The sequence below is a fragment of the Lissotriton vulgaris genome, chromosome 3_1, assembly GCF_964263255.1.
Source record: "Lissotriton vulgaris chromosome 3_1, aLisVul1.2, whole genome shotgun sequence".
Taxonomy (NCBI): domain Eukaryota; kingdom Metazoa; phylum Chordata; class Amphibia; order Caudata; family Salamandridae; genus Lissotriton; species Lissotriton vulgaris.
In genome coordinates this window covers 950198821-950214055 of record NC_141689.1, presented here as the reverse complement: position 1 = coordinate 950214055, position 15235 = coordinate 950198821, and the positions used below count along the sequence as shown (strand labels likewise).

The window sequence follows — 15235 nt, the reverse complement described above, 5'->3', positions numbered from 1 at the left end:
ATGTTATTACTTTTTGTACAGTGCACAGCTGCCCCAGCGTAGGGGCGTCCTGGCGCTCTGAGAAGGTAAACACAACACAACATCAAAAGACCGCAAAGAAACAATCAGGAATTAAACAAACAGAAAAGTTTTAATAGCCCGCCTAAACTGAAGTAAATCGTCAATTGCCCGGATGTCAGCAGGAAGGGAGTTCCACCACTTCGTGGCCAACACTCGAAAGGAGCGGCCGCCAGTTCGACTCAGCCTGAAGCGTGGAACCACCGTCAGGTTCTGACCCATGGATCTCAAGGATCGGGAAGGGACATAAAGAGTTAAAAGGTTCGCCAAAATTTGTGGAGACGTACCTTTGAGGATTTTAAATGCCAGGCAGAGCACCTTGAATTTAATCCTCTGGCTTACTGGAAGCCAATGGAGCGAGTGCAGTGTTTTGGAAATTGGGCATTGCCTAAGCAAACCTACTACCACTCTAGCTGCCGCATTTTGCACTCGCTGCAGTCGAGTGAGTTCAGCCTGATTGATCCCTGCCAAAAGCGAACTGGCATAGTCCAGCCGGGATAGCACTGATGCCTGAACCACCAATTGTCTGGTGGGAGCATCAAAAAATTTGAGTATTGGCCTAAGTCCTCTAGGTTTGCCGTAGCAGGAAGCTGCCACCCTCTTGGTATGGCAGGTGAAGCTGAGTGCCGGGTCAAGTCAGACCCCGAGGTTTTTTATCTCCATAACCGGAGAAGGGGTCAGCCCCAGTTCCGGAGGCCACCAATTGTCATTCCACAGCCCCACCTGCTTTCCCACCACCATGACCTTTTAAGACAGGGGTGATATGGTCATGTCTGTTCAGGGGTATAACCTGTCTGGTAGCAGCATTATATATTTGTTAAAGTTTGTTGATTAAGCATTCGTAAGCCAGATGTAGCTTCTTTGCCACAGCCTAGACTTGACAGCTCTTGGGTTCCTGAGGCTTGGATCCTATGGGGTTTGCCTGCGCATGGGAAAAGCCAGTGGTAATGTTCTTTTGATGCTGAAGACCCTTTTCGTCACATTGTTGTCCTGTATTTTGAGTGTGAGTTTGGAGTCCATGATTCCCCCAGGTTCTTTACTTCTGTTGATGCGGTAGGAGCAGTTTCAATCTCCTTACGCCAGAATGAGTAGAATCATATGTTTCCATGTTTCACAGGTTAAGATCCCAGTTTGGAGGGCTTTAGGTTCAGATGATTTTAGCATCCATTTGTTGACTGTTTATAAGTATTTGGTAAGTTCCAATCTCTCATGGTCTGATGGTCTTATGAGTTTAAGGATAATTTTGGTGTGATGGATGTTGTATCAGGTGAGATTGAAGGCATTTATAAGCTCAAGTGAGCCTAATTATACATTAAAGAAAAAAGGTGAGTTGTTGAGCATTGAGGAACACCTACCCTTTGAACGTATGGTGCTGCTGGTATGGAGGTAGATACAATTTGTGCTGCGCCTGTGACAGAGAGTACTGATTTAATTTTAAGGCTGTGCTCAGTATTTCCGTATCCTTTGGTCCTTTAAGTAGGTAGTGTTAGCCCTCAACATCAAAAGTTGCACCAAGGCCAGTAAGAGGACTATGTTCTTTTGTATTCTTGATGTCATCTGAAATTGCAACTAATGGTGAGTCAGCATCTCTACCAGGTCGGAAAACTGTTTGTTGCTCAGAATGGAGGTTGTTTTTCTCTAGGAAATCTGAAATCTGGATGAATGCTCCTTTTTACAGCATGCAAGAAACCACACTTCAAAACAGATCTATAATATATTGGGTCCTTGAGGTCTAGACTTTGCTTTTCAGACTTTGTGTGATGTAACATGTTTTTTAATTTGCTGGTGAATTCTACAGATGATAATATTTGGTGATTATTGCTCTGGCCGGTGTGGATGCAGGGGTAGATTTGAGAATGTTCTTGAATATATGTCGGAGACAAAGGTCAGAAGGCGATCCATAGATGTTGTTTGCTGGTATTAGTTCAATTGTATCTACTACAGATAGAAGACTAAGAAATCATAGATTTGCATGTAGGTTATGAAGAATCACGTTTCAGCGTTGTTGAAATAGTGATCTGGTTGCTGGCTGTCATAGATCGGAAGATCCTTGGTTTTTTAGTAAGGTGATCTGCAAGAGAATTTCACACTTTTTGAGAATCATTGGTATAATCTAAGGTGCGGGCTAGTTTACCAATGACTTTGAATAGTTCTTCAGTCAAGTTGGTGGCATTAGAAAAGCACGAGGAGTAATGCATTTTCTAGATTTCTTTTTTTACAGAAGAATTTTAGTTTTTGCATTGTCTTAGTATCATGTTTTCATCTTTAGGCTCATGTGGTCTAGAATTAAGATTTTTATTCATTGTAGATTTGTATTCATGTTGAGCCAATTCACCTTTTGCCATGGTTGGCTCTGTCATGAAGATTTAAGAGAAGCCCCTTTCTTAAAGGTGTCCGTGATGGAATTTATACATAGATATTAATGGGTTAACGTGTTGCATTGCCAGGAAATCCTTCTGAACTTTTTGATGTGTAATGGCTTCCATGGTCTGTTAAAGGAGATGTCATTAAGTTTTGAATAGACGTAAATGATATGGTCGTCACTCCATGTGATGGGCTGTGTTTCTTTGGCTGAAAGAAAATCCTCTGATGTGTATATGACTGCAATGCATGGCTAGTATCATATTCCCGGTCACGAGCTCGTGGTAATTGAGCACCTCAAAGTTGTTAAGTAGATCAGCCAGTTGGTGGAGGTCCAATTTATCAAACAAGTTGTTGAGTTTTAATTGCATACACTTAATAGGACCACAAATTGTGTATTTGAAACAGGTTTAGTAGCACAAGGACATCCACAAATGAGGTGTTGTGCGGAGGTGATCGGTAGATTAAAAGGAACGAAGTGCTGACGGACTAAGGTTGTGAACAGCCAATAAGTAAATAATCACACTCTGGTGGTGAATGATCTATAATCATGGTAGCTGCTAGAGAGATTTTGTAGACTACAGCTATTCATTCATCACACCTATTTGGTCTGTTTCTGTAAAGTGTTTTAGGTTTACATTTGTTATGACTTCATACAGAATGGCTGGAGTATCATCGCCTATAAAGAACAGATCTAGGCTGGAATCATTAGGTAGGTCATATCTCATTCTTTCTTAAGGCTCTAGCAATAATCAGGATGCTAAATAAATGTTTGTTGGGGTGACTAGAGGATTCAGTGGCTTTTTCTTGTTCTTGCTGTGTAGATTATTCATCTTAGACTAGTGGCTATAGGAGGTGGAAACTTGATGTCTTTTTTCTGTGCTTTGGCAAGTTGTCCATGGACCAGTTGATCACTCGTGCAATTACGGGCCAAATTTACTAGCCTTTTCAAGCAACCCAGTGTAGCAAGGCAACTTGCTGTGCCGTATTGCGTGGAAGGGAGGGAGCAGGAAGGCGCCATGTTACTAAGATATGGCACATTTCTGCTCTCTCATAGCGCTGGGACACTTGAGACAGCCTAGTGCCAAAGCAGGCCCCCTTGCAACACTGTGCAAGGGTGTCTGCGTTAAAAGGAGAATTGTTTTTGAGCAGGAAGGGATACTGTGAAAAATCAATAACTGATACACAATGGTACAATGTTTATATGAAACAGTTCTCCCAAACGCTTTTGAGTGGAGACAGAACTGAAAAACGCAAGGGACGTTTCTAATTTATTTTGCCAATAGCTGGACCCACTACATCTATCCAACATCTTCCTCAACTTTTTATCTTTCTATCGTTCATTTGTTCTTCATTGTACTGAGGAAATGTACATGTTTATCATTTATTAGGCCTAATATTAGCATTTAAATACCTGTTATTAATTTAACCTTTAGGCATTTTGATTAATTTTATCATTTATTTTATTACCTGAACTATAACCTTTAAACATGTGTAATTTATTTATAATTAATTTAATTTACCTTAGCAAATCTAATATATAATGAATTTAATGTAATAAATTAACTTTGATCTTTAAATATATTTAATTAATATATATGTATTTTCATTATTAAGTGAACCCTAGTATTTAAATATTTTATAGCATTACTTTAGTCTTTGGTTTAAAAATGATTTTGATATAACATAGACATAAAATATGCAAACAATATATCTGTGGGAGAAACCCTCCAAAGTCCCCTATTCTTTACTTCACTTATAATTATTAATTCATTTTATTAATATAATTTTATGTCATTGTCTTAATTATTCGGTAACCCGTTACTTTCAATATGATTTTTACATTGGTGCTATAGTGGCCAGCAATGTGATCCTCACCTTGTTTGTCTTCACGGCTAAGTTTACATGATAGTTGTTAGGCGAAGTATTGGACTCGATGGAGAGCGGTGCGCCTATCTTACACATGAAGTTCTCCACAATGCAGATGGCCCCCATACATAGCAGTAGTTCCCAAAAAAAAACTATTCCAGAAAAGAATGTTACTATACATACTTAGTGGAAATTCGCATGTATGTGTATCTGAGGGAGTCTTGCAAGTCGGCACGCAGTTTTAACTTTCCTCCATCAATAGGAGATAGGAGTATGCCTACACATTCAGATACTTGCAAATTCTTTGTCAATAAACTTCATTCAAGTTAGTTTTGCTAGCTAGAAATGCTGGCATTGTGTCCAGACCCACTTTTATGGGATATCTTAACCCAGCAGCTCCATTGATCATCCCTCCAACATTGGAATAAACAATCTTAATTTAGCATCCAATCCCCACAGAAAACCCCATAATATCCACATAAAATCCATTCTTGAAAAAATGTGATTACTCGCCTCAAAACTCAGTTGTGGATAGTCAAACATGTTCCCCAACCAGGCCAGGACCGCATTGAAGAAGGCCAGCAGGGAGAGGAAGGCCATGAGATTCACTGCGATGTTTGCCACCAGTGGGATTGAAGCAGAGGCCCCGAGACTGGCTGCTTCCAACAGGTTTCTTGCATCTCTTAGTGTGAAAAAAAATCACAGTGACATTGAGCAAGCAACACTTGCCTAGGCAGCCATTTTCTTTTTTACTGACAAGTTCTGCATAGTTACATCATAGGGTGAACTATGGGAGTGTTTATTAACTGTAAAAAATGAAATGACACATTTTTAATTTGCCAGTTACAGGCATGTTCACCATGCAACCTAAAATGTTAGCGTTTTCCCACAGTAAGCAAATATGATAATTAGGTAAACAGTAAGAGAATTAGGAAGTATTAGATACTTAATTAAAGCCAATCTAAAAGTTGCTGCTGAGGTTACTTTGCAGACAGTTATCTACAATACTTCACTGAAAAACAGGAGTATAAAGCAAATAATATCCGGTTGTAAAGCTGGGCCTAAGTCTAATTGAAGCAAAATCAGACCTACCTTGATTTGTTTCAGTAGCATCACTTATAATGCATTACACTTTATTTTAGTTAAAAGTATGCATTACACAGAAAACTATGTGAAAAATTAATTTTATAAAAATATAACATGAGAATTTTGAGTTCCTGTTGCAGCCACAAAACTCTCCACACAATTAATAAAGTTACCTGTTGTTGCTGTGTTTACAGAAAGCCTTAAATGTAAATGCAAGCCCTCCCTTAGGTGTTAAGGGGTAACTGTTCATCATTAGTTTACATATAACGCTACAATGTAAGGTAAAGGGAACATCCTAGAAGAAAGGCTCCGCTCTCCGATATGGTCAATGTATGAAGAAAGAGCCTTGAGGTCAGCCATGTTGTGAGGGCAGTTTCAGCTTAACTCAAGCAATAATCAATAATGTATAATCTTACAAAAGCAGTGGTAATATAATTTCACCCATTAGAACATTGGAATGTTGGGAGCTCCATTGAAAACAATGGAGTGCTCCGGGCGTATAATGGTTGGTATAAGCCTGGAGCTCCAACATTCCAATGTTTCTTTGTTCACAGCTCTGGCTGTGAACAAAGGCTTCAAGACCCCTCACGCTCCCATAAGGCTTTGTTCTTTTTTGTTAGAACATTCTTCCCTCTCGTGTCAGAAGGTTCTAATAGCATTATAGCCCTTCGTAGCTGGGCTATACCGGCTATTAAAGTCCCTCTCCATTGTTAAAGGCCCTCACCTTCGGCTTGGGCCTTGAATGCTGGAGAGGGCCTTTAATTGCCGGTATAGCCCTCTACGGCGGGCTATAAGGCTATATTAAGTGCAACTGTCCTCCATTTTTGTATTTTACTCAGGCGGAGAACCTTACAGTGAAAATTACATTCATGGAGAAAATTATGTCAAACTGCTTTACTTAGCCTTACATATTACCATCGTTCTGAAGATAAGGCCCTTGGCTGTGACGTAATCAGTGTTTGAAGTCACACATTTCAGGTCACTGGTTACCAAATACTCCTATGTGGTTTTGCCAGCAAGAACATTGTTGGGGACCCTTAACACAAGCAAACCTTACATACGTTTTCCAAAATACCGCTAAACAAACACCAACTCTAAAAGGAAATTGCACAAATGGCTGTTGAATAAGTTTCCGAGTCGCCAATTAAATGCCTATTGTAAAACTGGGCAGATGCCTGCTGAAATAACCATCTGAGATGCATGCTCCCCTGCCCCTTTCAGGCATTACTTAGGCTCCATTACCTATTAAAGCTCACGGCCGTTAGCTGCTGTGATGTCACTGTAAGTGACCAATCAAACAAAGCCACGGTAGTACATCACATTTTTTCTGCTTTAACAGTGAAGATGGCAGAGAAGCAATCATAATTTCTTAAGAGTGTTTTTATTGTCTACTTACCCTTTTTCCAGTTTCATGCCAGAGTGCAGAGTTACTTTCGTTGCTTGGGTTTCAGGCCAGAAGAGTTTAGCGACAGCTAATGCTGCTGGCGCAGACATCACTGATGCAGACAGTAAATGTGAAGAGGAAACCTGGAATTCCAGAAAGGGGTTAGTTGATCTCTGTACTTTGCAAAAAGAACAGTTTAAACGTTTATTAGGTCTGGCCTTAACTGCCTCACCTGACAATTTAAAAATGTATATATATAATATACAGTCTTTCATATTTTGCTTCCACCCACCACATTGATTAATTTATTGATTGATTTTAAAACTTATATAGCGAGTACTGGCACCCCACGGGTATCCTGGCGCTTCAGACTAATAAACAGAACCAAGATGGCATAAGTCACAAGCAGAGAGGGCAAGGAGAAGTGAACAGAACTAAGCCCTGGGGAAGAGCCAGGTTTTCAGGTTCCTATGAAACTCTAGCAGGGAGCTGATCTGTGTAAGGTTCTGGGGAAGTATATTCCACAGCCGAGCTCCAGCCACACTGAATGCCCTTCCTCCTAGCCTAGACCGTTTGAATCTAGGGACCATAAGTAGGCCAGCACTAGAATAGCGGAGCTGCCTTGTAGGTCGATACCATGAGAACCTTTCCTGCATAGCAACAGGACCTAACTCATGTACCGCTTTGAAAACCAGGCACAGGGATTTAAAATGAACCCGTTCCATCAATGGCAGCCAATGCAGCTCTCTCAGAGCCAATGTTGTAGAGGAGCCATGTTGCCTGCCAAGAGCCAGTTTAGCCGCTGCAGACTGGATTCTTTGAAGCCCCTGCAGAATGTATAATGGGGCCCCCAGATACAAAGAATTGCAGTAATCCAGCCTGCTACCTACTGTACTGCTTACTACCAATGATCGCGCCTCTTTAGGTAGTAGAGGGAGTATTTTACGCAACATGCGTATTAAGGCAAAACAGACGCTGGCAGTCTTACTTGCCTGTGATTCCATCTGCGGATCAGTGTCAATCAACACCCCCAAATTACGTACCTTACTAGCCGGGATTAGTGGTTCCTCCTCTGGGGTAAGCCTAAATTCAGAAGGAGATTTTCTGGGTAGCCTACCAGAGGAGCAGTAGAGCACCTCGGTATTTCCAGCGTTGAATTGTAGGGAATTCCTTCTAAGCCAGTCGGTTGGCTGCCTCATGCATTGCTGGAATAGGTCCAGAGATACTGCATTCTCACCTTCCAAAGAAAATGCCAATTGCGTATCATCCACATAGTTGACAAGGCAGACTCCGGCGGACTTTATAATGGGGAGCAGGGGCTGCAGATAAATATTAAAGGAAATAGGACTAATCGTAGAACCCTGCGGCACCCCATGAATGACTGGTGATTTGCTAGAAGAGAATGGAGATAGTGTTACCACTTCATGTCGTCCTGCTAGGTAAGATTGTAACCATTGTAGTGCCCGACCTTTCACCCCTAGCTTCTTTAATCTTTCCAGTAGGATGAAATGGTTCACCGTGTCGAATGCGGCCGACATATCGAGAAGCACTAACACAGTGGCATTCCCGTTGTCGGCACGCATCCGCAGGTTATCCAACATTGTGACCAGGGCCGTCTCCGTCCCATGACTTGGGCGGAAACCGAACTGATCTTTGTCAAGCAGGAAGTTCTCCTCCAGAAAACGCGACAGTCCCTACTGTTTTTTCTAAGATTTTCACCGGGTAGGGTAGGAGAGGGATAGGCCTGAAATTAGCCGGTACCAACGGGTCCAAGGAAGGCTTTTTAATTATTGGAGTCACATCATATATCATTGGGCAATGTATCAGTCCACTTCAGTCATAGGCTCTCCTTTGTATGGGTTACTGCATTATGCATGTGGATAATGTTTACTTTAACTTTAACCATAAACATAGTCCCTTCATTACGAGCGCTAGTGGGACAATTTGTACTATCTTTATAGGTATATTATTTGCTCTCTAATCTATATTTTTTTTAATGTTGTTAGGGCCCAGCAGCTTCCCATAGAGTGAAACAGTTAGATCGACAGGCAGTCCATTATCCAAGGCTACAGAGCAAATAGGTTTTAGCATTGGATAGTTCAGGCCACAAAGGGGTTTCCACAGATTGTGATCCTATGCCTTGGAGCTCAAGGCGGAACTCAACAGGGAACACAAATGTCAGTAATCACTGACATCCATGGGCTCACAATCACTGGAATGGCCCAATTAACAAACATGATTAGCAGTCTCATTAGACCATCTACCTTCTGCACCATTTATTTGTCCTTTTAGCCTCAGGCTGCAATGTTGTCAGAATTCCCTAAACGAGCCTCTTTTCCATCTAGATAGCCTCATCATGGCCTTCTGATAATTCTTCTCTCCCAAAACATCTCTCTAAACTAGGATATTTTCCTTTAACATTGCCTGCCTTTCACGTCTATCGTAAAATGCTATGAGCTTCAAACAAAAGATTTAAAGGGAATTTCCACATACCTCGATTGCTGATCAGTATCAGTGTGGTCAGAAAGAGTCTCTCAACTCAGATCTTCTACTTTTTACTCACAACAAGGACCACTGGTTTTGCTTTCTACACAGAAGCCTTAATATAGATAGATGATCTGACCTGTTTGTCAACCATCACTCTCCTTATTTCTTCTATCAACATACCCAACAGGCATCTTGTACACACCATTACATATGACGCTTGCCCACTCTCATTCTTCCAACTATAAATGCAGCCACCTCCCTTCCTCTCTCTCTCCAGTCTTCCCAGTGGAAACTCACCTCTTACTGCGCTCTCACTAATTTTGGTCCTCTTGATACAAATACAGAGGTATTGGTATAAAAAATAAGGAGTATTGGGCTATTACTGCTCTCGCAGGAGCAGAAGGTCCACACACGACGTGCCCAAATTATACGTATATATAAAGTATGTCGTGTTGTTCCTCATGAAAGAGAAAGGTATAGATACAGTCTATAGTGCAAGCGGATTAGAACAGGGTAGCCTGATGGTCACCCTGGGAATCCATTTTGTTGGATTTAATGCCCTCACACACCCTTTCAGGTGTCATGCTTCTTCATTTGGGCCTGCTCCTCGTTGGGTCGGCGGTGCAATACCCAACGGGCAACACCTCATAGAGGGGCTCTTTAGCGGAGATCTTTTTCCAACTGCCGTATGGATGAAGTGCGGGTATGGGGCCAGGATTCAGGGTAGACGTGATTCTGTAAATTAAAATAAAGCTAGTTGTACCAGGAACGCTTTATTCAGAAGGGCCACTGCTTTAGTTAAAAACGATTTCCCAGAGGAGAGTAGTGGAAAGTAATGTTTTTCGCTCTCATCTGGAATGTGTTACAGTCCGGTCAACATGTTTCTCGCTACTCTAAATTTTATTGAGCGATTCTTCAGGACCAGGGGGACTAGTTAGCAAGTATCTAGGAATGTATGTAACTGTCTACACTGTTACCACTCAGTATGGTGTATGTAAGCTCGTTTGGCTACCATACTAGTGGGTGAAGGGGAGAACAATATTATATTACCCTTCTTCAGGTTGGAACCCGGTTCCAGCGGCGATGGGTAGGTGCGTGTAACGAAGCTCAGGCATTCACCAACATTGTGGTGGAAGATCTCCCTGAAGCTTTACCCGCTGGACACTGTCGTTGTCTGATTGTTTTTAACTTTAGGTATTAACAATCACAACCTTTAAAACAGGTATGCTGGCAATCGGACAGTGGATGTCAGCAAACTGTTTAAAACTTAATTCCGAAAAAACGGAGGTGGTAACCTTTGGACACCTATCTCCTAGCTGGTCCCCCGTTTGGTGGCCAACATCTTTCGGAACCCTGCCGAAACCAACTTCCAGGGTGAGGAACCTAGGTGTTATCTTTGATAACGACCTTAATTTCGTAGCCCATGCCAATCAGACTGCTGCCACAGCTTTTTACAAATTACGATTGGTGAAAACAATCCTTCCTTTTCTTCCGAAGAGTGCAGGCAAAACCTTGGTAATCTCCTTAGTCTTATCTGCATTAGACTATTGCAATGGCTTGTTTGCCAACGCCCAGATCAGGGTCATCAAGAAAATGCAGACGGTACAGAATGCGGCGGCCAGACTTCTCTCGGGAATTCCCAGGTATAAACTCATAGCCGATACCATCAGAAGCTATCATTGGCTCCCCATTGTAAACCGTATTAAATGTAAGACCCTATGCATAGTCTACAAATCACTGCATCAACAAGCACCTCAGTTTCTGAGAGACCAGTTAATTCCATACCGCCCCTCGAGACCACTCCGCTCCTCCAATCTTAACGAATTGGTGGTGCCCCGTACAAAGTTGGTCACTTGGGGAGATCGTCGCTTTTTGGTCGCCGCACCAAAATTATGGAACACACTTCCCCAGTCTATCAGGACTAGCCCCACTCTCATGTCATTTAGAAAAAAAACTGAAAACCTGGTTGTTTAATCAGTAATTGCCAGAAGCTCAGTAGTGGAGAAGTTTGCAGTAGTAACAGCGCCAAGACGCCCACGGGCAATTATTCGCGCTTTATTAAATACCAAAAATAAATAAATAAATAAAATACATTTTCTACTAGGCCAACATTTTTAAATAAGGAGGATTGTATTTTATATGAATATTTTATATTGTACAATTTTATAATGTATTGTGTCTTCCTGAGTAAGAGCGCCGAATAATGCACCACTCATTGAAAACTTATCAAACGTTTTAACATTTAGAATGTATACATTGTGATGTTTTAATCTGTGTAATTTGGTTTTATATCTGTTTAAAGGCTAAGGTCTAAATAAACATTGCTGTGACAGTGACAGTAATCCCTGCTGACTTTTCTTTCTCAAAAAATAAACACCTTGTCCCAAGCAATCTCTCAAGTCAATACTTCATTGTCCAAATTCAAATGTGTCTCACACCATATCCCTCAACATAGGTTTCATTCTCTGAGGAATAACTCCTGGGGCGAAAATCCACCAAGTAGCAACTGTGGCCCTATGCATAACAGAACAAAACCTGCACTGGATGATGAAGTTCTTAATGAATTACTCAAACGTTATGGTAACTTATACGTAGTCAACAAACACCTATAACCAAATCCAGGGTAGCTTCGCTATCCTCATTATCCAGAACCACAGACGTCTTCCAGACGCCAGCCATACCTTCCACCAAAAAATAAGGGACCCTACCTAACTCATTCAGATTCCCAGTGATTACCCCAACTGAACTACTTTCAAATCCACTCCCTCAAATCTTGCTTCAAACAATGCCCTATCCCTTCTTCTTCTCCCCATTGTTCCATTCTCTGCTGTGACCGTGAAATTGGACATGGTGGTGGTGGAGATGCAAATGACTTCCAATAAAAAAAATACATTCCTTCCAATGCCTTTCTCTTGAAATATGTACTCACAAGGCTTCCGGCCTCATAATGAATGTCATATATCACCCTCCAGGTGAAAACCACAAGTTTATTGAGGAATGCTTGGAATTTAAACTAGCACAACTTATACACACAGAGACTCTTCTTTTTGGTGGCCTTCAATCTCTACTAGGGGGAAGATAATAACAAATCTGTTTAATGTGTTCTCTTTTCTATGTGAAAACAATCTTCCACCACACTGTCAGAAACCAATTCACTACAAAGGCTCTATTCTGGGCCTCATTTTTTGCAAGGGCACACTTCTGACTACTCTTGTCCCCATTCCAGTGGACAATGAAATACTTTGTTCGACTAAAAACTTCAGATCAATTTAAGAGAGAAAAATCATGATTTCATGACACCAAATACATTGATACCGATAACTCTGCCAACAAGGCTCGAGGTATCCTTCACACTGCTTGTATGCAGTGGTACATTAATTCCACAACGATGGGCTACCATCAGTGGATGAAATACTCGATTATTGAATTTGTTCTGCTGAAAAGCAAAAAGGAAAAGCTCCAAACCTTTTCTCCCCTGGTACTCGATAAAAGTTTATGCTGAAATAATGAATATTTATGAATATGTTCTGCTGTGAAGTAAATGTAAAAGCCTCAAACCCTGTGTTCCCTGATTCTCGAAGAAAGTTTATGCCGAAATAAAACACCTGGTTCTTCTTGAGAAACACTGGTGACAAGCACCCTTTTCCTCCAGTCTCTCTACTCTCAGGCCTGACAGAAGTAAGTACAAATGTAACAACTTCAGAGCTCAATCTAGCTACAATAAATCTATGCTTCACTCTACTACATTTCGTCCAAAGCTTCTCTTTGTGGGGGCCGTTGGTTCTCCTATAACTCGGCCAAACTCTGGAACTCCCTTCCCCTCCACCTGCGATCAGAGCCCAATCTACTGTCTTTCCGCAAAAAGCTAAAAACCCTGCTGTTCAACAAATCAGACTAGGCCCCTACTGTTCATACACACACATGTGTCCGCAGCGCTAGGTCGCTTCTCGGGATAGCTATTGAGCTATACAAATGATCTCTTCATTTCATTCATATGACATCATTAATCAATGGAACACTCAGTCCTCCACCAGCATGGCCTGCATACCAGCTACTATGGCCATGATAATGAGTGGTTCGATTAATTCCAACCCGTGCATAAACATGGATAGGAATTACAAGGTAGAAAGTATTTAATGCATTCGATAATTATCGAATGTGTAATTCCTCAATCTTCCTTGAATTTCTGCTGTTTAAACCTGCCAAAACTTAATAGCAGAAATATGTACGGTATTTTCCTAAACATTGGGATTTTGGTGCATTAGCCCCCAAATCCCCGTTATTTCCCACAATCTTGAAATAGGAGCGATTTATCGCACCTGATAAAAAACGTACCTCAGGGTATCATTATTTATCAAGTCCACTAAACAGCACGTATACTCAAAATCAGGGCCAAAATATGTAGAATTTGGATTCTTCCTTAGAGAGAAATTAGTCCAATGAGCAATCACTTCCACCAAGCTCCACCATCCCATGACTGCATAACAGGGTCGGATTGGGATCACAATTCGGCCCGGGCACTGACGAAAAAAGTGGCCCACATTCAAGAGGCGTGGCCCATATTTAAGGGGCGTGGCCCACATTCAAGGGGCGTGCCCTTTCATGAAACACCATTTGCACAGACAAGGAATGAAAGTGGGAGGATACTGTTCTTGCACACAACACAGGGCCAAGGTGACAATGGCCTACATGCTGAGCAACTAAAAAAAATAGCAAGGCCCCTTTTTGTCACAAAATTATTCCAGCCCTCCAGCACAGGAGCACCTGAAAAGCAGCAAAGCCCCTGCTATTACTAACCTACTCAGCCCTCCCCAGACCTTCAGCTCAGGAGCACATGAACAGAGGTAAGGCCCCTGCAATTTTTAAATTAATCAACCCTCCTGGCCTTGGGAAAATGTCCTGGCAGGGGAGCACAAAACACAGCTTTCTGGGTCATCCAAGGTAGCCAGGTAGCCAGGGGGGAGGCTGAGGTGAAGCTGGTGCATGGGAAGTGCCTTCCCAGTGTGTTCTGGCAGTTTGAGTATTTACCATTTACTGTAGTATTACCCTTGTACCTGTGTATGGTACTCTTTCTAACTTGCACACATCACTTTTCTCTTGTAACACACTGTTTGCTACCTCTCACTTTTGTTTGCTTTAGATACTTGCACAAGTGCCACCATTGCCTACGTAACGTTTGTTCTTGTGCTGGAGTGTCTGCCATTAATTGCAGTATTATACCTCTACTTGTATTTTGTACGCTTTTGTAACCTGCACACATATCTCTTTTTCCTCCTGTAATGTATCGTTTGCTCCTCTTGTATTTTGGTTGCTCACTATTGTCACTTTTGATTCATGTAACTTAACGTTTGCTTTTGTAATTTGTCCACTTATAATTTTCTCCTCATGTATTATTGCTGTTCCTAGTGTGAAGTGCTCTGACACCTTCGGGTAAAGTCCGCGCTATATGAAATCGCATAAATAAATAAATAAAACAAAAAAAATTCCAAACATCACCTGGCCCCCACAGCAAGACCCATTCTTCCTCGCCCACTATGCCCTGAATGTGAAGGGCTGTGGGCGAGGTGTTAAGACTAACACCGTTTCTGGGCTGCATGGGCGCCAGGGGGCCGAGGTGCAAATGGCTCAAAGGCCTGAGAAACACCTGGCCCCCAGGGAGGCCGATTATTGTAAACAATCACCCCTCCCCAGCTCAGCCTCAGCTTGATTGCTTGGCAGGGTAGGGGTGAAGGAGAGCCCACAGCTGACAATCGCTGTCTGACCACAGCGAGGCTGCTTTCATTTTCTCAGTCTCTGTCTCCGTACACTCTGTGGGCCGGTTTTTTTTCTCCCCTTTCCTAGTCCACTGTGGACTGGGACAGGGGAGAAAAAAAAACGGCCCACAGAGGGCACTGGGGCACCGGCCCTTCGGCCCATTCCCGAATGCCCGCCTTGCCAATCCGCCCCTGCTGCATAATAGACCACAAAGCCCAAAGGTCATGGTTGCACTTT

The 15235-nt window shown here is 42.1% G+C and overlaps 1 protein-coding gene across 1 annotated transcript in view; it reads right to left on the bottom strand.

Moving 5' to 3' along the window:
- The window catches only part of SLC28A3 (solute carrier family 28 member 3), a 365199-nt gene that overhangs the window by 62275 nt on the left and 287689 nt on the right, over window positions 1-15235 (bottom strand). Inside the window, exons 12-13 of the mRNA XM_086961303.1 lie at window positions 6770-6900; window positions 4801-4969 (exon numbers count right to left, since the gene is read on the bottom strand). Coding sequence (XP_086817429.1) covers window positions 4801-4969; window positions 6770-6900 — 300 coding nt within the window. The remainder of the gene's footprint in view (window positions 1-4800; window positions 4970-6769; window positions 6901-15235) is intronic.